The sequence below is a fragment of the Homalodisca vitripennis genome, chromosome 6 (genome assembly GCF_021130785.1).
Source record: "Homalodisca vitripennis isolate AUS2020 chromosome 6, UT_GWSS_2.1, whole genome shotgun sequence".
Lineage (NCBI taxonomy): Eukaryota > Metazoa > Arthropoda > Insecta > Hemiptera > Cicadellidae > Homalodisca > Homalodisca vitripennis.
Window position 1 is genome coordinate 12,199,648 of NC_060212.1, and position 24,152 is coordinate 12,223,799.

The 24,152-nt window shown below is 31.5% G+C and overlaps 1 protein-coding gene across 1 annotated transcript in view; it reads left to right on the forward strand.

Annotated features, from left to right (window-relative positions):
• Positions 1–22,722, forward strand: part of LOC124364107 (adenylate cyclase type 3) — a 321,145-nt gene extending 298,423 nt beyond the window's left edge. The window contains 7 exon segments of the mRNA XM_046819303.1: positions 471–546; positions 6,391–6,616; positions 9,136–9,218; positions 10,651–10,749; positions 13,261–13,384; positions 14,764–14,888; positions 15,484–22,722. Of these exon segments, the coding sequence (XP_046675259.1) occupies positions 471–546; positions 6,391–6,616; positions 9,136–9,218; positions 10,651–10,749; positions 13,261–13,384; positions 14,764–14,888; positions 15,484–15,753 (1,003 nt within the window). The 3' untranslated portion in view covers positions 15,754–22,722.
• The last annotated feature ends 1,430 nt before the right edge of the window (positions 22,723–24,152 follow it).

Here is a 24,152-nt window from a genome sequence, read left to right on the forward strand (position 1 = left end):
AAACTAAAACATCCTCCAGTTTGTGCAAACATTACTTGTATTTCTTTTATTTTTGTTCACATCTCTTTCTCTATAAAAAATTAGTTTTGTGTGATTGCATTATTTGTTTTGATAGTCCTGTATTCAAACAGCGGATTTTAACACCAAAAAGATTGATAAAATACAGTTGAAAAATAATGACAAAACTATACAATTTCAAATGATCTTTAAAAGATTCCGTTTGCTTTTTTACATCGTGATGAAATGTTTCATTCAATATATAAGTCTCGGAAGTTATATTGCGGGGCTCGCGCGCAAATGCAATGTCGCCTCGCAATAGGTCACTTTCGATACTAGTAATAAAATGTGTTATTAAACATACAAAAGTATAGAAGATTATACTTTGGGACGAAATGTTTCCTCTGAAAAGATCATCATATTATTTAGTCTAGATGCATTCTCATTATTAATTCAGTTCCTCATTGTTACAGTTTAACTGCTGGGAAATACACGTTGTCAGTGTTGTTGATAGCAGTCACCGTTGCTTTGGCCTTCCTCGCCAGACATGTAAGTAATGTTTGTAACAAACCATCCTAGTCTATATTTTATATATTAACAAAGATGTACTTGAATAATGTTTCCTGTAATTTTTATTTTGTATAAATCTTCTTAATTTTTTTGGGACAGTACACATAGAATTTTCCTGAAAGTATATCGCGGTGTACAGAAAGGGGGCGTCCCATACATAGTCCAGTAGGAAATGGACTATTCTATGAGAATGGAATAAGAAAAGTATTAATTGTTTAAACAGAACGTATTTTACTCTAAAATTAAGAGATACAATAATGAATTTTTGCAACCTAAAGTACTAACATCTTCTAACTTCTAAATTATGAAAACCCGTCATAATATGTTAAAAGATATTTCATATCACTTCCAATGTCACATTTTGAATACCAAGTAAGGAATTTTTGTGTATAGTTCACATCTACTATTTTGTGACGCAATCAAGTGATCCAGGCTTTCGTATGAGAATCTGTGTTATAAAGGACTTCCAGTTTTGCTAGGTTTTCCTTTTCCATGCATTTCTAACACTTTGTCCAGATTTATATTTAAGTGTCTGTATAACCGCCTCGCCTTGTGTTCAAAAGACGCAATGCAGTCAGTGATAAGTGGAAAGTACTATTACTTATACTACCACTATACTACTATACTATACTACACTTGTACCGAATGACGATAACACATGGAGGTGGTGACTTCTGAGGTCGTAGTAATAAATACTCGAATTTCAAAGTTTACTAGTTCAATTTTATTAATGAAACTTACAAGCACCACTTTTAGTTGGTAAATTAAATGTATGCCTTGACACATTGCTGCCAATTAGAGTACAAGAACTAAAAATGTATATCTGATAGGTGGGCCTAAAATATCCAATGTTCTATGAATTATTCTATTTTATAAAACTTTAAGATTTTACTTCCTTTCGCAATATGTAGACTCACAACCCGGGCGTCGGCGTCTTGGCACGAGACATTGAAGCTGTAGTCTAAGAAGGGTTATTTCTAGTCGGTAATTACTAGAAGAGGAGTAGAAGTTATGAAAGTGGTAGCCATCTACTCAAATAATACGTGAGCTCGCCTAAAACAAATTCGCGACAGTATTAGCCATTTAATGAGACAAAAAACTTATTACAACAACGTGCTCGTCAGAAGGACGACGCCACAACTTGTATCCATTTCAATGAAGCAAATAAAAGATCTTCAAGGGTAAGTTACTTTACTATTTACAACTTTACTTTACGTTACATTCATTTTTATACGTTTGGCATCAAAGGGCTAATTTAATAATACGAAAATATAAATTTTACTTACGGACATAGCGCGCGAGGTGAAATCGGTCACGTAGTTGGGCTGCTACAAAGGGTTACAATAAAATATTCATATGCGTGCCAATTAGGTAGTTAGTCTGCTGATAATTTAGTTCCGGGACATTGGATAAAAAAATAATAATTAAGTTGTACTGGCTAACGGATAATCCCTTTAGGTTCCACAAGGAGTGAAATTCTTAAAATGTTGCATTATGACACAAAGATGGAACTAACTAACGGTACACACTATACTATACCATACAATATATTATACTACTATACGATACTTTTATACAATACTATACAATCTACTGTACACTACTATACTATACTACCATTAATACTTATCCAATAAAGACTCGTGTTCTGATTACTTCTATCTCCTGCACTCCTATAGATGATGGGATAAATCGTGCTAATTATCCCGATTAATCTTATTTGGGATCAGCGGAAGCCGTCTTTCCTTCCTCCTGATAAAGATCTACACACTCATCCTACAAATGTATCATTTATACATTATATATGTTGTGTTAACCGAAATACGGAACAATATATTCTTTCACAGAATAGTTCTCTTCATGTGGAGAAAATTTTCCTTTACCGTATCATATATAATCGTTACTTTTGCCAATATTTGTCATTTTTGTCCAGATTAAAATTATCGCAAACACGTAAGTACACTACTATGAACTAATTGCTATTCACATCTCTCGTCATTAATATTCTCATTGGCATTCATTTGGAAAATATTTTCCAAGTGACATTGATTTTCTTTCTCTAGCTGGAACATAATGTCTTACACAACGTAAGAGTTGAAAAAGCAATAAACGATCTTGAGATTTATTTTTGTTTGTGTCAAAGTCAGTCTTCATTGATATGCTCAGGCCTTCATAAAAACAATTTAGGATGTGCACATAAATTAATATAACTTTTATAATGTGACCATGGATCATGTAAAATTTAATATTGACATTTCAATGAAAACAAGCACACTGTTAAAAGAAATTATATAGACCGATAAGCGAGTAAACTGTAATTAGAAAACTCTACCGATGACCTATAAGAAAATTATATTGATGTGTCTACTGACCAGAATATAGAACGGCACTTGTTAAAACTTAACATCAAAGTCATAAATGAATTTCGGGGTGATAAGTCCACATGTATTGTACATCAGTCTTATTATATAACATTAGACGTTGTTTCTGATGTCCTATTAGTAGTATAATATTAGCTATATTTACTTTATTATATTTATCATCTCTAGACATGACATTCCGCATCTGTTTAAATCTTCATTGTTTAAAATAAAATAATAAACTAAAGGCAACAGCGAATATATTAGCACTATAAAGCACATACAAATATACCTTTTGTGTCTGGGCTATGGTGCTATAACCTGTGGTTAAATAGCAAAACTATCCGAAAATAGCCTTTAACAGAACACCTTATGTGTCCATACTGACTTTTAAAATTCCTAATCGAATAAAGCAAGAAATCTACAATTTCTTAATCGATATTAAGCGTATCTATGAAGTATCTAATCTGGGTCACTAGTTCTCAGCAGAGCAAATTTCATGTCACCATCTTATCCCCTTCTGTCAATCGTAATAATTCTTCCTCATTTGTACAGTTTCTGATTTATTCTTACTGTAACGCACTTCATCAAGAGAGTAATGTAATTATCTTTATAGCAATGGCCGTAGATAAATTTTGGAAGTCAAACATTATTTCTAAACTACCTAAAATAACATTCTCTTTTATCACGTTATACAAAAAGCATGATAACGCTTCTTATCAAAATAAACAGGTAATGAGCTAAATCCACATATTCCAACTACTACTACGTATTCCTCCAACTACTAATTCATTCACACACTACTTCTCTCCTATATAATTATCTTTTCCCTTCCTAATCTTGAAGGCCTTTACAATTTCCTGAAGATCCAAATTGTCTGAACCGACCTTATTATACTATTTAACCACGGACATTATTTTTGAATTTATGTATGATGAGGATGTTGAATGTCCCCTCATTTTTATACGGCCTTTAGGAACGCGGTTTGAGCCATTACTGAGATGCGTTTATTCGTCCTGAAATATTTTCATGGATGTTACCAAAAATTTAGAACGAGTTTGAATAAAAGGTGTGCAGTAGATATATTTTAGATTCTATGCATAAATCTATTACCATCTAAATGCATATTATGGAGAGACGTTGGTGGCCAGTACTCACTGCAAGTCACCGAATACCAGTTGAAATTCGCCTTCGAGGAACTTGTTTGGACGGGTGCAATGGGCACCACATTCCATGTTTCACTGTCACAGTAACAAGAATTGTTATTTATTACTTACAAAACCGAGTAGACTATCTACGATTCTCCATGTATGACGTGTTACATTTGCACTTAACAATTCTCATTTTTATACTGTAGGTTTAAGAGAATAATTAGAGAAAACACGTTAAGCTCAATCTCCCAAGCCCATTGAACCAAATTATTATCCAACAAGGTCAGTATTAATCACTGACAGTTTCATATACCGACAGAAGGCAACTCAAACATAGCAACAGGTATGAACTTCACTAAAAATATGTTAGTGGAAATTATACATGCTGCCTGTTTGAGGATTGTTCGTGGAGGTTGGACTCTAAAGTTTTCGAGCGATGGAGAAGAGGATATATCCGTAGGTTCTGTGCAGCCTCCGCCCCTCAGCTATATCCTGGATTGCTATATATACGAGGATCTTGATCTTATCAGTAGTACATCCTTAAAATATGCTTACCTTCCTCTGTAGAAATTGCATCATCTCTCGTTATCAACTTCAGCTCTTTGAGCTTTCCTGAGCACGAATCTGTATTTAAATCTTCCAGACAATTAGCCGATTACAGATCAAGGCGATATTTTTCAAGGAGCTCTCATAAAGGCGGCCAGCAAGAAAAAGAGAAACTAAAGGATAGTCAATTGGTGGAGGAATTCGAATCCCGTGAGAGGAAATCTCTGGATTGTTAACTGTGTCATCTATAACAAGGGCTGACTGATAAAATATAGTCTTGGGGACCGACTGACAAACTACCCCCACCCCTTCAGCCTTAAGTGACTATTGTTCCGTTGCTTTCTCTGGTCATTCTGCTATTAATTGATGGTCCTTGCTAACTACTGATACCCATTTTTAGTAATACAGAGGAAATCAGTCATTCCATATGTAATTTATTACGTATCCTATAAATTTCTTGTGGCTTGTTATAAAACAAACAATAAAACAAAAAACATGTTTTTATTGTTTTAATTTAAAATTCTTTAGATGATGATTTAGCTCATTTGTATGTATGTTTAATCCTTTTATAACAAAATGTGATGAAATTTTTTTATTTGAGTTTATACTGATTCATGAAATATTTTGAAACCAAATTTACTTGAATTTACAATTAATTAATTTAATAAATTATTTTAAATATTTACATTCTAAAATAATAGATTTTATACATTTTAACTGTAAAAAATATAATCAATGTTCACTTAGGCAACCATCGTCTTTTAGGTTTGTGCATGTTGCAATATTAGGCAGACGCTTAGGCTACCCAAGTTTGCCCCAGAGTTTCCAATTCACTATTTTTGAAGCTGCCCACATCCCGCAACTTACTTCTGCAACAAGTCATGATAAATAGAGTTGCCTCTTTCTTTAGGCATCTTTTGAACAACAAATAAAAAGCCAGTGGCTTAGAGTTGTGTGTAGGGCGGTTTTCGAGAGAAGCAACGTGGCTGTTGCTTGGATGGGTGACCGCTCAGAGATCCTGTCCTGGCAAGCAGCCCGCCTGCTCGGCGGGTATAATAAAATAAAACATTCTGTAAAACATTTGGTAAAATAAGACATTCTTTGACTTTTAACGGCACGTTTAGGGCTTTAATCGCACTCGCAATAGTATTTTGTTTTTTATTTTATTTAAAGTTATTCCCTCTTTGAAAGCATAAAAGGCATAAAGAAATTTGAATCTGCGAAGTGAAAATAAAAATACGGTGCTTCAAATAGAAATACATTATTATGTACTATATTATTTGCATTATCTTACCACTGTAATGCCCAAACATTCTTCGATACCTTGGTGTTATCCAGAGGCCGCTCTGTTCCTATGTAAAACTTTTTATCACGTGATAAATAAATCGAACTTATTATAAGAAGAAACAGTTAAAGTTAACGTTTACTAATACTCACGAGACCTGAGCTTGATCTAGGTGCTTTTGATTTAGGTTCTACCTCGAGGGAATATTGTCTGCCTTTGTCAGAAATGTGGGGGGGGGGAGTGGCGCTGACGCTAGTATTTGCGATCTGTACTTTTCGGGCGTCAGATCACGTTGGAAAATCTCACACGTGGTCTGAGGCCGGGAAAGTACCGATAGGAAATGCCTAGTCTAAACGTTGCTATATCGCTAACAAGTACTAGATAGGTACATAGAGGCTTAAGTTCAACACCAAAGTACCGGTACTTACTTATCTTACCAGTATCATGTCGACATACCCTCTATCTATGCGGTATCCTGTAGATGGAGAAGGCCTCCCGGGTGTTGTTTCTCTGGAAGACGGAAGTGGAAGAGCAGAGGGAGCGGGCGTCTGACATCCGGCGAAGGAACGAGGCCCTGGTGTACAACATCCTGCCACAACACGTGGCGGCACACTTTCTCGGCAACAGGAAGCGACAGCACGAGGAACTGTACAGTCAGAGTTACGCGGAGGTGGGCGTGCTCTTTGCTTCCATGCCCAACTTTTCAGGTAGGCCGAACACGACATATGTCCATTCTAAATTATGAAACGAAATTGTGGTAGTAAATATTTACAAAAATGTCTCATATTCATTAACACTGACTGAAAATTAGGTCTCGACTCTAAGAGGTGCACTAGTAAATATAACTCCATCATATGCAATTTGGAAATGTACCTTCGATAGAGTTTATTGGTAGTTATCCAACAATTTGAAATATTTAACATTAGTTTACCAATGACATCGTCGAAAATCAAAAACTTCAATTTGGCCTTGCATTTAAACTTAAACTCAAAGAAATAAAATAAATGAATATTCAGAATTTGTCCATAGAGATATATACTGATTTAAATGAAATAAAGTTCAAAACCACTGTATCGGTCAGGCCAGATAATCCTTCAAAATCAAATATAAAATAATAACATAAAGTATATAAAACAGGTCACATATTGAGAAACACTGAAGAAAATCTCGAAATAAACATGTTTACAATAAAAGCAATCCATTATAGTTTAGAACGTGTTTTAATTATGCTAATATATTATGGAATTGATGTTAAACAGTCCTTTTGATTAAGTCGAAAGGATAAAGTAAATTTTGCAACAATCAAAATATTAATAATTCCTCCCCATGCTTCTTTTTGCATGGAATAAATATTTAAAAAATCGTTTTAGATAGAAGAAACGGTGTATAAGAAAAAGTGAGGAAACGTATTTTTACAAATACAGGGTTTTAGAATTATGTTCACAAATTTTAAAGTAAAAATCCTAAATTCAACGTTCTTAAGTAATAGTATTATTCTAAAAAAATACTTTAAAATTTGTGAACATAATTCTGAATATATGTTTTAATAAGATTTAAAACACAAAATAAGATTCGGTGTAAAGGTTTTTCACAAATTTTGTTCCTATTTTACTTGGTATCACTAGTATTAACGTATTTGTCTTAACCTGAAAATTAGTCATACTTAGGCATAACTTTATTCACACTACCCATTCTCACAGAGCATTAATATACCACTTAAAATATAGTATATAGCGAAATCGTATGTAAACATTTAGTAAGTGTATTTACATGCTATCTTCAAAACAGATCAAAGGAACTCAGGAAGCATGTCTTAGAAGAATTTTTTCCCTTTGGGTAAACATCTATAAATGTATTAGTTACGTTAGTGTTGAGAAATTGAGACTGTGGTTATTGTTTTTATCCAAGGGGTTCTGTTATAGCAATGTTTAATCAATCACAGAACTATTAGGAATGTCATTTACACATAGACACTGTTCTCTCTTTATCTCAGTCCAGTTAGTTTGGACTTTCCCTTCTAGAGTGCAGCACAGTACAGATGATGAATCAAAGTAAGGCGATGATTCATTATCCGTACTGCGGACATCTGAGTTTAAAAATGTAGGCCTACTGACTTCCAGTAGTATGCATATACGTACATTTAATGAATGGAATATATAAATGTTAGAACATGTAATGGGTTTACTAAAATAGGTGTTTCCAAGGTTTTATTTATTGAGATCAGAAACTACAGTAGTAACTAATAAGGGTTAATTTGTTCGTGTCCGCTTAAACAGTTAATGATAGTTTTTATATTTATTTATTTTAGGCTAATTCTACTGCACTTCTATGAAATAGGGGATCTTTAATAATACTATTGATAACTGTTGGACTTTAGCTTTAGTTACGTGATTTATTGCTTAATTATTAGAATTTAATTACATTGTTCTCGTAGAATTTTTTCGAAATGAACTTAGTACCTATATTTAAATAAATACTAGACACACTCTTAAGATTTAACATTAACGAACTAAATAGGTAAAATCTAGATTCAATAAATTATAAAAGGATATAACTAGCATGAATTGAATAAACACTCTTGGTTTAATTAATTTGGACCTATAAACACGTGTATAATAAATTAGCTAAAACTTCCGCGTAGGAACTGATCTCTCTGTAGCTTCAGGCTTAGTTAGTTACGACATTTCCACCCAGAGTGCAGCACAAGCCAGTGCTCGACTATGGTATTGAATAAGGAAGCACGTAGATGCTTTTGCTTGCCAACAATTCCTTAGTTCGAATATTATGTGTTTTAATTATAAATCAGATTAAATCATTCTTCTGATTCAATATTTATAGAAATTAATTAATTGCCATTTATACAAATGTAATGAATTTATATATAACTTAATAAATAATGAATTAAAAAACTACTCTAAATAATTTTCCAAATAAAATTAATTCTCTTTAAAAGAAACCATCGGCATACATGGTGATGGCCGTGCCGAGCTGATCACCTCGAGATGTTGAACCCGAAGTGTTTACTATCACGAAATCATTGACTACCAAACTTACCATAGAAAATATCGTGTTAAATTTAAAAACTTCGTGCAAATGTGTGTCTTCTTTCCAGAAATTAATGAGTTATTATGTAAGCTCTAAAAGTGTTTAATCAACGATAGCTGTATTTGTGAGTGTGAGAAAATATGTTTCAGGCACTACTGAGAATGTAAACATAATTTTTCAGATTTCTATTCAGAAGAAACAGTAAACAACCAAGGACTAGAATGCCTGAGGTTCTTGAACGAGGTTATTTCAGATTTTGACGCTGTAAGTATCCTTCAGTGTATAAGCATGAGTACTACCAAATGGAACATAGATTGTATGTGTTCTAATGAATATGATTTTAAGTTATCACAGAAAAATGCATTGATTAATGTTCAATGAAAGTTTAAGTAATCCAACTTATAATTAAATAAAGAAAATTTACAACTTTAAAATATAAATTTATTTATGTTTAATTTATTGTTAAATTACGTTTAACAAACCTTTCAATATTTATATGTTATCTGAAAAAATATAATTCTATTTTAGTTTATACTCAAATTCCTAAGTGATCTGTATATTATTACACTTTATAACTGTATTAAGTTTATTTTCAAAGTATGTTGTCTTACATGACGTAATGTTGGTCACGAAATATATTTTGTTTATGTTACTGTCTTCTAAGTCGTATTATATTTGATTACTTCTGTATTTTATCTGTTGTTAGTGATAGAATTAAAAGCCTAATTACACGGATTTTATTTCTAAAAATATACAAATTATTGTAACAAGAATTAAAAATGTTGTATAATTAAAGTGTATCTAAAAGGCTCCCTATGTCGATTTTCCGTCTTCTAAATTCTGTTTTTTTGTTAGAAAACTAGACGACTTCCGCCTTTGAACAAGGTACTTTAATTTGTCTCTTTGGAAGGGGTGCAATATTCTCTGAAATCATTAATGACGGGTTTATTGTTATACTAACATTTCAATAATTATCCATTATTTAAGTAAATTATACAGGGTGCTTTAGATAGTTTAAATTAGTTTGAAATTACAGCGTTTTTCTCGCTGTATCTACCCTAAAGAATTTGTTTAAATTAATTTCAATTCAGTTAAATCATGGATGTTCCAACAACAGAGGGCCTCGTTCGAATTTAAAAATATTTATATCCATAATCACATGTTGTACACAATTCGTAGTATTTTTGTAACATGCTGTATTTGTCCAAATTTGTCTACAACTGTAATAGAGTTTTATAAACATTTTTCATAACCCTAAAATTGTAAATGTTATAGGGAGAGGGTGGGTTTCACTTTGTGAAATGAAATGCCGTACAAAATTTAATAACTTTCATGTTTCAAGTTTTTTTCTGTCATTAATCATTACCAAACTGCGGCAAATTAACTGTTATTTGTGGGTACCAAGTGGATGTTTTACATCGTCATTTTACAATTAATTAGACAATTAAGAGCCTAAACGATAAAGCAAAATAGTTAAAAAGCTGAATGTACTACGTTCATAAATCTCATTTCATCCGTGCGTTCGAGCTTCCTCAGCGTGCAAGGAAGTGTCACGGTCTGCTTAAGGAGACAACTCATGCACAAATACTCTGATAAAACATATAAGTGGTGTTATAGTTATTACTTAAAACTCTAATGCTTGTGTATGCTTAATTGTATTGTATAGACATATAGTTATACTCTTAATTGTTTCTAGCTTTTAGAGCTGCCAAAGTTTCAAGACATTATCAAAATTAAAACTATTGGCTCAACCTACATGGCAGCGAGTGGACTGAACCCTTCCAGGAAAGTCAAGGTAATAATTTACATTATTTTAAGCTGTCTTTATAGTATTATAAATACGAAAGTGCCTTAGTATGTTTCTGTTGATTTTACGCTTAAATTATTCTACGGATTGTACTGAAAATTTGAATGGACATCCTTACAGTCTCTGGTATAAAAGTAGGCGTATTCTTATTTCGAAAACCCTCCGACATAAAACATAACATAGGACACAACAGGAACATGGAATAGTAAGAACGAAGTAAATACATAACGTTTGACGTATATTCTTGATCGTGGCAACAAGGTAAACAGTAAACACTGCTTTGTCGTCGGAAATATAATTCACTTGAACCAGCAGTGGTCATACACGTGCAACGCCTGATAAATTGAGTGTAAAGAAGTGGGTAACTGGTAGCAGTGCAGATATAAAAGACCACGTAGTATAACTTTTAAATATTGCTACAGAACCTACAGTCTTTTGACAGAAGTAGGGTTCTAAGAGCTGTGTATATATGTACAATTTCTTGATCAGAAACAACTCAAAATCATTTACGGAAAAAACATACTAAGTAAGACCGGAGTAAATTACAATTCCCATAAATATTCACTTTAATCATATTTTCTTGATCGTGGCAAGGAGGCAAACTCAACATTGGCTTTGAAAATATAATTCACTTAAACCAGATTGTTCACAGATCTGAAAAAATTTCGTGAAAAGCTGCGGAAAACCGCTAGTCGAATATACAAGATGAGATAAAAATATAGCTAACATGTGTTTTAATGTTTTAAAACAACAACTCTAAAAACTAATACTACCACTTCAATTATGCAGTGTTAATTAACAATATTACGGTTTACATGTGGAGGTAGCATGATGGCAAATATTATATAGTTCAAATAGATTATAGTGACTTCATTCAAAGTTAATTAATGTTTGCTTACTCCAAACGAGAAGGAATGCAGTCGTTGATTATAATTTACTCTATTGGCTCTTATATCTATTGTATTTAGTAACGAAATACTTTAATCCAATATTTATCAATTAGTTTAATACATACTTAGTTGCTTAATAAAGCAAGAAAGTTTTCTAAACCCAATAATATTTTCTATCTTTATTATAATATCCTCCCCCAGAATGCAACCAGGGGTGAGCGAATTGGCCCTGATTCGGCCGCCTTAGTATGGAACAGAAAATGTTTTATCTCAATTAATTCTCAATATTTTATTTATAATCCTGAACAGAAAGTACCCCAGAGACACGCCTGTCTTGCATGACTGAAAACCACGTGAATTGTTTATTAGAGCGTCACCTTCATAGCCGTTTAATGTATAATGTTTCCAAAATGTTTATAAAACATATTTTATTTTTACAATTAATATCTCATAGTTTAATACCAATAATAGCCTCTGATTTTATAGTTACATTTTAAGTAACCTAAATAAATCTGCAGTCATCTATTTAAATATTTTCTAAGGTGTGAACTTTATTCATTACTTAAATTAAGTAGGCGGTATTCTTAGTAAATTACTTTTTTGAAATGAAATACAGCCAGACAATTAGTAGACAACACTTAGCCTAAATATTCTTTGATAGATTTTTAAGTGGTGCCCTCAATGAGAGGTTTGTTTCGCCAGGGCGAAGTTTTCAGATACATTGCGCTTGCAAGTAACAGAAGCTCCACCTCGAATCATGCTTTTGAACCTTAAAAGATTTGAGTGATTCAAGCAAAGTTACTAGCAAAAGTCTTTCAATGAAATTGAAATTTATACAAATTAATTGTGGAATAAATGTACTTTATACTATTTTTAAATATTGCTATAATATAATTTACAATGAAATTAACGACATTGGTTTTACGTGCTAAAAATCTTGGGAAACTACGGTTCTGGAGTAATAATTCCTACGGTTATATAGTTGGCTGTAAAAGAGTCATTTTGAATCCTCGAATCATTAGTTCTTACATAGGCCCTACAAATTATTGTGGTTTCATTTTATGTTGTCAATATATGGAAATGGTAATAATGAAAGTATAACACTATTCTGTATTAAATCTGAGTTTGTCAATGTGTTATCAATATGCGGTACAAAATTTGTAAGCTATAAATACAAATTATAATTCCTATCACAAGCAGAAACTCATGCAAACCAACTGTTATCTTGAAACTTTTAGTGATTAAAGTTGGCTAACGAACTTACTCAACTTCTATATAAATGCTGCCTCTCTACCAAGTTATATCAAAAACTAAGGCTGTTTGTATGAATCTGTGTCGAGAATTAGTTGATTTACAGTTTTTGCTCGAATATGAATGGCCGCTACATTGGAATTTTTAATTGGTATGTGTATATACTGCTTTTCGGATCATGGTGGTTTTGAATTGTGTGGATCATGATCTGAGGAAATCCTAAAATCTTCCCGCGATTTTCGTCATGAGGGCTATACGAACAGGCAGATATCAGTGAAATCTACTTAAAATTGGACAACTTAACAGAAATATGTGATTTTATTGTCCACTCTGAAAATGAGATTACATTGCCTTTCAGCCTGAGGACCCAATAGAAGTGCGGTGGGCGCACTTGTCCTTACTTGTGGAGTTCGCGTTCGAGTTGAAGAAAGCTCTCCAGAGCATCAATGAGCAGAGTTTCAACCACTTCGTCCTGAAAATGGGTAAGTATTCCTTTCGGCCATGATTCAGTGTAAGTGCACGGGTACTTTGTTCAGAACAACTGTGACCTTCAGCGTGGCGTGGGTCACGGTTACATAATCCAAGTGAGGCAACACAGATTTTAAAATCTCTTTGGACAGTTACTCCTCAAAAGAGGTTTTTTTTAACATATTAAGTGTAATGTCTCACTGCATTTCTGATAAAAAAAATCAAGCAAAGCAGTTTTCGCAAACTTCATCGTAAATTAATACTAGGCCTAAAAAATGGTGTAAAAGAATTGCTGTTTACTCTGTAAATTCTTGCCGAGCGTGGAATTTCCTTCCAAACCACATTAAGTCAGTTACGAGTCGAAACCTGTTAGCAGACTTACTGAAATATCAATTGCTGGAAAAGATGCGATGGGATATTTGGGATAGGTCTTGGAGGACGGATGGAGTGGTAATTGATGCTTGCAATAACTCTTTACTATGAATTTTAAAATATAAATGTATTGCATAATTTACGTTTTTCCCAATTCTTTTGTATAATATTATAAACATGGTGGTAAAATTATAATGTTATTAATTATATAGTATACTTATTAGTTTAAGAAATATTTTTGTATCAGAGTTAAATTTTTAAATAGAGCTCTTGTCTCTAAATCTTTCATTTTGTACGTTATGTTTCTTTTGTTCTCATAGGACAAGAAACTTCTAACTTGCACTTAGTCTGGTAAGAACCTTAGCGCTGTACATTATGACACGAATAAAGTAATTTTTCATTTGTAAAAGAGCATTGGAATGGTAATTGTAAAACATTAAAACTTAAATTTCTAATTTAAGAACCCTTACCTCACACTGTACGGTCTTTGTGTTATGATATACTCCCCTAGACTCATTCTATAGTCCTAAAGATTTGTGTTTCATTTAACATAATATTGTTATAAATATTATATAAGAGTACATATAAACAGACATACGCACACTTTTGCTGTGTAAACATATTTTTCTGTTATACTGTATATTACAAAAAGATGTACCTAATTATATATATTCGAAAGTCAAGTTTTAGTAGGATTGCATTTCTTGAACCAATAGAGCAGTTGAGACAATCATATGTTATACTTTCATATCGTTGTGTATAAAACGGTTTGAGAAATGTGGACGTATAATATAAAATATTCTTTTAAAAATAATTAATTCATTAATAACTACACTTTTTCACTAATTTTTTCGACTCATCTGAGACATATATATGATAAAAATATTACTCTACTCGTAAAATGTTATTACCAATCAATCATTAAGTATATATGACCCGTATACAATTGGGAAATGAGATAAAAAAGGGAGTAGAGCAGCAGGAATATTTTCAAATAAATATAAATGTTGAATGATTACAGGTATAAACCATGGGCCGATCACAGCAGGTGTGATAGGAGCTCGTAAGCCCCACTACGACATCTGGGGAAACTCTGTCAACGTCGCTTCCCGCATGGAGAGCACTGGCAAGGCCGGCTGCATACAGGTGAGGATGCCCCTTCTGCCATTTCCCGCTCACAGAACACAGAACAATTTTAAATGTCTTGATTTTTGTAGAAGTTAAAAGTTGGTACATTTATGTTTTACACACATAGTGATAATGTGTGTAACGTGCTAGGTGAATTTTATTAAAAACTTGCATGTAATTGAGAGTTAACTGACCAAAATTTAATCTTTCATCTAATTATTTAAAAAAAATTATTGATAACCTATAATTAAAAAACTCATCGTTGTCAGAAATAAAGTATTGTTTGAGAAACAAATGTATCTCAAACTTTTAATTTTGTTGTTAAATCGTGATAATATAAAACTGCGCTTGAGGTTTATACATATACAGAGACGCAGTGCTACATTTTGAACAATTTATGAGTTTCAAAAAAATTGTTTAAGTAATAAATACTAAACTAATAAATTCTGAAATTTAATCCTTTAGACTGCATTATATGTCATATTAAAATAATAACGAATATGACAGTTATTAGTGTAATTAAATTTGTATGGCTTGTAAAAATGAAGAAGGAAGTAGTAAACAAATACCTTCATAAATGCAAGAATAAATTTATAACTCTTAAATGTTGCAGGTAACCGAAGAAACATGCGCTATCCTGCAAAATTTTGGATACATCTTTGAGCAACGGGGTCTTGTTTCTGTGAAGGGCAAAGGCCAGTTGATGACGTACTACCTGATAGGAAAGGGGGTTGTGGGGAATGTCAACCCGGCCTACTCGACTATGGAGACTGTGAAGGAAGAGGAGGAAGAAGAGGAACTGGCGGCGAGCGATCAGCAAGCTCTCCTAGCCACGCATGAACAGAGCGGCTCCTCCATTACAAGAACAGAGTCTGTACATTAATCATGAGACGCTCTGGGAAGAGCAGCGGCGCCAAGCACGACCCATGCGGCACTCCGAGTGTCCATTCCCTAACTGGCCTGTGCCACGGGGTGGTCAGCACTCCTATCCAAGGTTACCCTTGACGGCTTTAATGAGGATGATCTCAAGATAGGATGTTACAGTTTTAACATCCAGTTAGGCACAATTATTTTTATATTTCTAAAATCTTGTATTGCTCTAATATTATGAATTGGATAATGTTTTTGGAACGGAAACTTAGATAAATAACAGTCATTGATAAGTCGTACTAAAAAAGCAATAGTATATTATTATGTCTGTAGCATTCATTTTTCCTTTACCAAAGAACAAATATATATCACAATACGCTTATGTAAAATACTTCATAATATCGAAACTCACTAAATTCATTCAAAATATATATATATGTAACCTATGTATATGATGTATGTAGTTTACCCCATCATAAAACATTCCAGTCTACCTTTGAACGATAATTGTTATTCTTATAGAAAATTATCTAGTAGAAAAATGGTTTCGTAGCAGTTTCAGGAACAAAACCTTAAGAAATATGTTTGAAAGTAGAAACATATGTATGGATTAATGATGGTATTAAATTAATCGTTTTTAACGTAAGTAATGAAACTGTAACATCTGTCAATGTGATGAACAGATATTCAAGCACAATTTTTGTACATTATTGTAATATATGTAAATATAATATTTTGTATATACCAAACAGTTACCATTAAGAAAGTTTTTCTTAAAGTTATTGATAACAAAATATAAAGAATTAAGTATAGTTAAGGTTTTTGCGAGTTTATCATACGGTTAATTCTGCTCCATTAATTAAGTATAATATTTTTAAAAGTACGTGTCTTTATTTCATTTTAAATTATAAAAATTCGATTAAAAATTTGTAGCACTTCCAAATGTAATATTTAGCAATGGCTGAGTTAAGTATGCACATTAGTTGTTGCAAAATTCCTATAAATTCTGTAATTAAATCAGTATATTTGTGCAAATTACGAATTATCTTAGTTTTATGCAAATAAAATTCAATCATTTACAATTTTAAAATTATCTTTGTGTACTATTCGCAAATGTTTTGATTATAGCCAGTTGGCTCTATTAGACTTATATAGATGTCGTACAAACCAATTCCTAAAGGTGAGGTACAACAAGGCATTAATGCGAAATGTGGTAGGGTGGGCTGTAATTAACCAATATTATTCACTTACGATACCCACAATCACATATCTAATTACAATGTAATGAAATGACTTCAATCCTAAAAGTGTTAATTATTGATTTACAATATTACCTCCAATCATATTTCAAATCAACAAATTTATTTCCACAGCTAATTATGATTTTTAATTATCTATTCTTTAAATGATATTTTGGTATTTTAAATAACTAAAGATTTTTAGTAATATTGTGTATTTTTTACTGTCAAACAACTGTATTAAAAATATAATGTTTGTGACACGTATAGTTGAACAGAAGTTAATGATTAATTTATTATTGCTCTTTGAACAAACCCATAACTATGCATTATTAGGAGAACATAGAAAATCGCACAATTAAATCATATTTTATTTTTCCGAATATTATATTTTAGTTTTCTTGAATTGTAGTTACTACATATTTTAGTTTGTTTCAATATTATATCTACATTCGGACAGCCACGTGTCATAATTTTATTAAAAACAACGCACAAGTATAACCTTAAAGATATTTTTATTTTTTTTTATATTTATTTTATTTTTTATGTGGGGGTATTGGTTAGGGAGGCCTCTGCATTATTGTATATACTATGTCTGAAACTACTAGTATTTTTGGATTTGCCATCCCAATTGGTAGTGTTTCAAATATTTAAATTTTTTAATATCTTATAATGTTTGTTTTATATTTTAGCCCCATTGTCCATGTTATTAATTTTTATTATGCTGTGCTTTATCCAGATTTAGAAGGAAGAGCGTTTTAATTTTATACCCCACTCGACTATAATTGGCTAAAATAAACAAATTTTAAATTTTCCAAAAGTGTAGTGACAAAATTAGCCATGACGATAAAACACTGTTTTGTTATTTTGCTCCATATTGAAAAATTAGTTTAGGTTTTTATAGAATGATACTTTTTGAAGAATATATCTTATCAACAGAGGATACACTGTTTTGGGTTGTAAGCATTCTGTTTAGAACCAAATACTCACCAGAATTAAGGGCGTAAGGCGTATTTTGTCCACTTGGGATTTTGTTCGCGTTATATCAATCCACTAACAGCCCAAATAATTTTTTGGTAGATTTCATAGATTTCGACTTCAGATACATCGAAAGAGAACAGTTTGAATACATTTTTACGTAGGTAACCGAATGGAATATATTTATGTGAAAGTAAGGTTACAAACCCAAAATGTACATATTTGATGGATATGCATCTTTCCTACGTTACTGGATTTCGAATATATATATCTCTATAACGATTAGGAAATTTTACTTTAATAATTAACACGTTTTTGATAGTTACGAAAAGATTTCTACATATGCTTTGATTTCATCAATTTGAACTTGGTATCTTCAAAATAATTTCTGTATTAGGAGATCGTAATGAACATTTTTCAAAATGTTTCATTAACTAACCGAACATTGCATTGTCCTCTACTTTTTACGCTATTAAATTACCAAGTCCTATATTTCTGAACGTGCCCCGACACCGTATATTTTCTGAATAATGTTAAAACAAGTCTGAAAAACTATATTTTTAATTTTTAGAGAAACATTAAAAAGTTTTGGAAATAATAATTTGTCAAAAACTATTTTAAGAAGAACAATTTCTATTTAATAAGAACATATAAAAAATACAAACAAATTCATAAATGACATTATATTTCTAAAATTTCAAATTAATAACTAGGTATCGTATTTAATTCTTGTTATACTTATATTTTAAGTATGTATTTTCTGTTAGATATGTTTAGCTAAATAATTGTTATGTTTTGCATACTTAATGTATATATTCCCTTAGTTAATTTTTGCAATGGTATTCTTAAGAATCCTTTTATAAAATCAATATGAATGTAAATTGAGAAATAGTATATTCTGCAATACATCTTACTTGTTCTGTATTTTGATATCAGGGTTTTGTATAATTATTTACATTGGTATGATATTGTATAATATACAATGTAGAAGACGGAAATGAATAGGTTATTGTGGTTAATATGCGCAATGTGAAGTGAGTTTAAACTTATCGCACAACTTTTAACCTTCTAATTTATGTGTATTTCATTTGTGTATACTGTAGGAATAATCACCTCTATAGTACCGCACAATTCGGCAGAAGCTTTATTATTGTATTAGCTTAGTATCCATTTTTTACTGCCTCAAATTTTTAGTAAAGTACAACGCCAATTACTATTGCACAAGTCCAACTTATACAGCAGCATAAAGAGTGCTAAAATTACCAAACTAAACTGAAAAATAATGCATTTACATTATTTGTCTTGGTAAGGGCATGTTTGATATATATTGCACAATGCAGAGATAAAAAATTTAGTATACCGAAATGTTAATCATGAAAATAGTACATCAATACTGTAATGAGTGTGTGTGTGAATAATACTGATTTCATCTAACACATACACATTTAATAGAAAGTAACATTAAAAATCCAAACTTTTTGAAGAATATTGTTTTGTTAGTTTTTTTAAATATAATACTATTTACTATTATTCTTTATATATGACTTTCTTTTTATATATGGCTGTGCATATTTACAACGGATACAATATTTCAAAATTAAAATGTCATATTGAATGTGTCTTAGAAACCAATAAAACGTGACCTGATCTAATGCCACGTCAATTAGACTTCTGAGTCATTTGAGAATATATATATAAACTTAATGTGTGAAAAGGGGTAATAAAATATGTGAAAAGTTGACGGTTACGTTTCCATACGTTATGACCATTTATAATGAAAGTAATATTATATTAGTCCTTTTTTCAAAAGTACTTATGACGGTAACATTCAAATTAACTATTCACAAAACCAATATATTTATGTTATTATTATGAATATGAAAAAATCATACAGCAAATACTACATTGGAGTAAGATACGAATAGTTTTGGGTTAGACTTAGGAATAATACTCCATAATAATCATTTGGTGAACGAAATGTATTATCATACAAAGCGCATTGTGGGGAAAAAAGAAAATGTTGTTGTATGTTGGTTATTTATTGACAAAACACAATTTTATAAAATGATAAAATATTCAGAATTTAAGAAGTAATCACTCTACTTCCAGAATAAGTTCTTCTGTATTGTAATAATACTCATCTGATTTTATATGACTGTTTTATATTGAAACCACATTATATAGTAATATGTATAAAGGGTTAACGTTTTTAATTGACTGTTAAATGTGTTAATAAAATCACTATTTATTGTCTAATCTAGACAATACAATTTTCTAACAAGTATTAACAGAATGCAGAAATAAATGTTTGTAATTTTGTTCCCATTCAAAACGAAAAACTTACAAAAGACCATATATTAACATATGCTGCCTTATTATTAGGACAAAGCTAGAAGTACGCCACATCCCGTGCAGTAACACGCTTCGCCTAAGTTTCATACAAGATTTCAGCTCTAAAGGTAATTTCGTTCTTGAGATAACTTCAGCGATGCTCATCCAAATTCAATGTTTGGACATGCACCATCATAGAACTCTTTCTTATCAATTAAAAGAGGAGGAAGCTTGAAGCTTTAAGTCCGCAGATGAAATCCTTGTCGAGATATCCTACCACGTGATACATTAAGAGGTTTATTAAATTGGGTTTCATACAAATATTTTAATAATAAAGTCCAGACACCAAATCGCCATAAAATAATATCGGGTTTAAACAGTTAGGCACATGTATAATATATGACATCTGCTATGGGTGTATTGAGTGTTTTACGAATTTATTTATTACGTTATTTTATCTTTGCCCTAACGGTTACCCATAAGACCAATGTAAATATATTCATTCACACTTAGCTAAATCAAATGGCATGCAGTATAGTCGAAATCATTGTTCCTTATACAGAAGAGAAGATTCATGAACAATATAAAGTCTGTAAGTCAGTTCATTTTCGAGATATCGTTAGGACATACAGACAGATAAAATGAAAATTTTCCAGCCATTCAAGTGATAGGCTTCGCTAAAACTCAGCAATTATTATCAAACAAGAGTCTCATACTATTAATAATAATATAAATCTTATAACTTAATTCAGATCGTATTTTAGGGTTAAATAATGTTGATGATTGAACTGATTTCTGATACCCTTGTTGGTTGGTTCTATGAAGTAAGGTTTAAAAATTTAAGTTTACATTACTTCATTATAGATATTTAAATGATTGATTAAACATGGTAGACGAGTAAAAAAGTCAATTAATCAAGTACAGAGAAATCATTATTTAATGTTAAAAGTGGGAAAAAAGTCCTATTGTTGGTCCAAGAATTTCTAGGAAGCTTAATATATCCAGAAGATCAAAAGAAGTCACCTTTTCAAAAGAAACGAAATTTACTCTTATAGCTTTTCATTAATTGAAGAGGAAAATCTATTTATTGAAAAATAAAAAGATAAACAAATTTTATACCTGGATAAAAATGTATTCAATAATTTTTATTTTCATTAAAATAAGTTAAAACATTTATAAATCTTTCCAAATAAGATTCTATGGTGTTTTCATTCAAATTCTTCATACTTTTACAGATGAACATTATTCCACACTTAGGTTTTATTGTTATTCTCTATGTAAAACATGTTCATAGTTTACAAAAACATGTACAGTCATATAGTGTATGATTCAGGTGTTAATACATTACATTACATATGCGAGCAGCGGTGTGTCAAGTAAGTGGAGATTGTGTTGCGATGATCACGCGTATATATCCGCGAGCTGCGTGTGCTCTCTGACACTGTACATAGTACTCGTACATACTGTAGGTAGTATAAGTGCAATAAGTAGGACGTGTAGCATGTGTTCCGTGTTGTAGTCGTGTTCGTGTCGTCCATGTACATATGTGCACAGGGTTATAATAGTTAGTCTCTAAATCCGCTAAGGATCTCAATTCTGGTGGTCCAAATCTCCGACACTCCTTGTCCAAATTGGGGTTTAGACCCATATAGTTTTTTAACTGGTTAAACTATAATTTCTTAGACCATATTAGACAATCTAATTGATATGATATTTTTAATAATATATTGTCTGAAACTGTTGCTAGCAAAATTTTGGTCCAATCCGAAACAGCTGACTTGTGATAAATGCAATTTTGAGGATTTCTTAACACCTAGATTTTTCTGAGTACTGTTTTAAGCACCGATACGCAATTTATTTTCTGGATAAACTCGTGCTTGTAAAGTTTTTGTGAACATTTCTAATTTTATTGACCAAAACACGATAAATTACTGTATATTAAAATAATAAACATTGCGGTGAAATATATATAATTTTTTGTTACAACATTGCATTCAAACAATTTAGCTAATAATCCAGAAACTAGGAAAAAACTTGTTATATAGGGTTTGTATTTATTTCAATTTGGACTAAGTATCACTGTAAGAGTTTCAGAAACATGTTCTTTATTGTATATTATCACATATTTAATGTTTTAACGATTGGTATCTCTTCCAACTTTCAATTAAAGAAAAGGCCTAACCATTCATAATTTCTATATTTCTTGCCTTCAATTAGGAGAAAATATTATTGTTATTTATAATTATATTTGGACTATTTCAAGTTTTAATTTGAACTATTTTGTTTGTACATAAATATTTTTATGTGAAATATAAATATATATAGATTTATTGTTATGCTAAGAGGAGAGCAGAAGCTTGAAAAATATGTGATATATGTATATTTTGCACCCTGGTGCTCTAGTACTTTATATAAATAAAGACCTATGCAGTTGATTCTTTGAATTTTTTATGTACCCTATAAGTTAGGTAGTAGAATTACTGATATACTCTAGTATTAAATAGATTACTCTAACGAGGAGTGCCACCAAAATTGTAACAAACTCGTGCTATAATAAAACAAAGAACAATAAAATTAAAAATAACTTTCAAAACTGTTAATTATTTTCACTAGTAGTAGTATACCAGACCAAATAACAGGCTTTGCTGAGATTGCATTCCTAGTACACCGCTCATTTTATCCTCGAGACGTTCTACGGACATGCAGGCAATTGGATAGAAAATACAGATTTGAACCCTCAAGGCAGACAGAAGGGGAATTTGCTAGCCAACTGAGTGACAAGATTAAATGACGCCAAGTAAAATTCCATGAATTCATAATCATGGAACTCATTCTTGTATGTGCAGAAGGTAAGTTTTATATAAATTTAAAGTCTGTTGATTCAATCGTACTCGAGCCATCCTTTACAGTTAGACTAATTCATCGCTACAAATACCCCACAGAGAGGAAAACACGAGGTTACCTGAGTTGGAAGTATGTGCCTAGGAATATTTTAAGTCCATAGCTCATATTACTTATGAAATATCCAGCGACAAACAGACCAGTATCAAGTTCTAGCTCATTAGAAAGTGTAGGTATGATAGAACTGGGCTGTTAGTTATTGAAATAATCTTTTATTCCCTTTTTGTAAATTTAAAAAGTTTTAGTGACTTTTAGAATTGTTAAAATTAATTAAAATTGTTGAAGGATATGTTGCAGTAACCGTCCTGTTAGAGAAACCGTAGTGATGCTTATTATTTTTGCAAGACATTTGTTTTACCATTTCTAGTAACTCGTTTTCTTTAACTAAGAGAAATCTATTAAATGGTCAGAAATAGTTTTATTGCCTTATAAGTCGAAATCTTAAAAGTTATTTCCAAATACTAATTAAAATTAACAATATTTTAAAAATTATGTAGCAACTAATCCAGACTTGGTAAAAGAGTCACAATAGAGGGGTAAAGATAGTTCATACCTGTGGCAAGGCAGGGAGTGACGGAGGCTGTACCATGTGTTGTACTGCCAGGTGAAGGCTCAGTTTAGGCCCACTATCCTCTGCCTGTTCCTCCTTTCTTCGCTTCAGACAAGCAGCCTTTGGATTCAGGTTTCGTTCTATTACAAAACATGTAGTGAGCGCATGCTTTACTGAGTTTGTTCAAACTATGCCAACTTAAACAATGTATTAACATCATTGAAAAAATTGTCTTACTCCTGAAAATAGAAGTAACTATTATGTACAGAAATTTGATGGTTTACTAGAGTTTCTTTCCCATTTTTACCAACATTTATAAAAATTTGGTTTAGATCATTCGGCTTTAGTTTGCTTTCCCTTAAATCTATAGTACCATGGTGATAGCTAAGCAAAATATAAACAATTTCAAGTTTA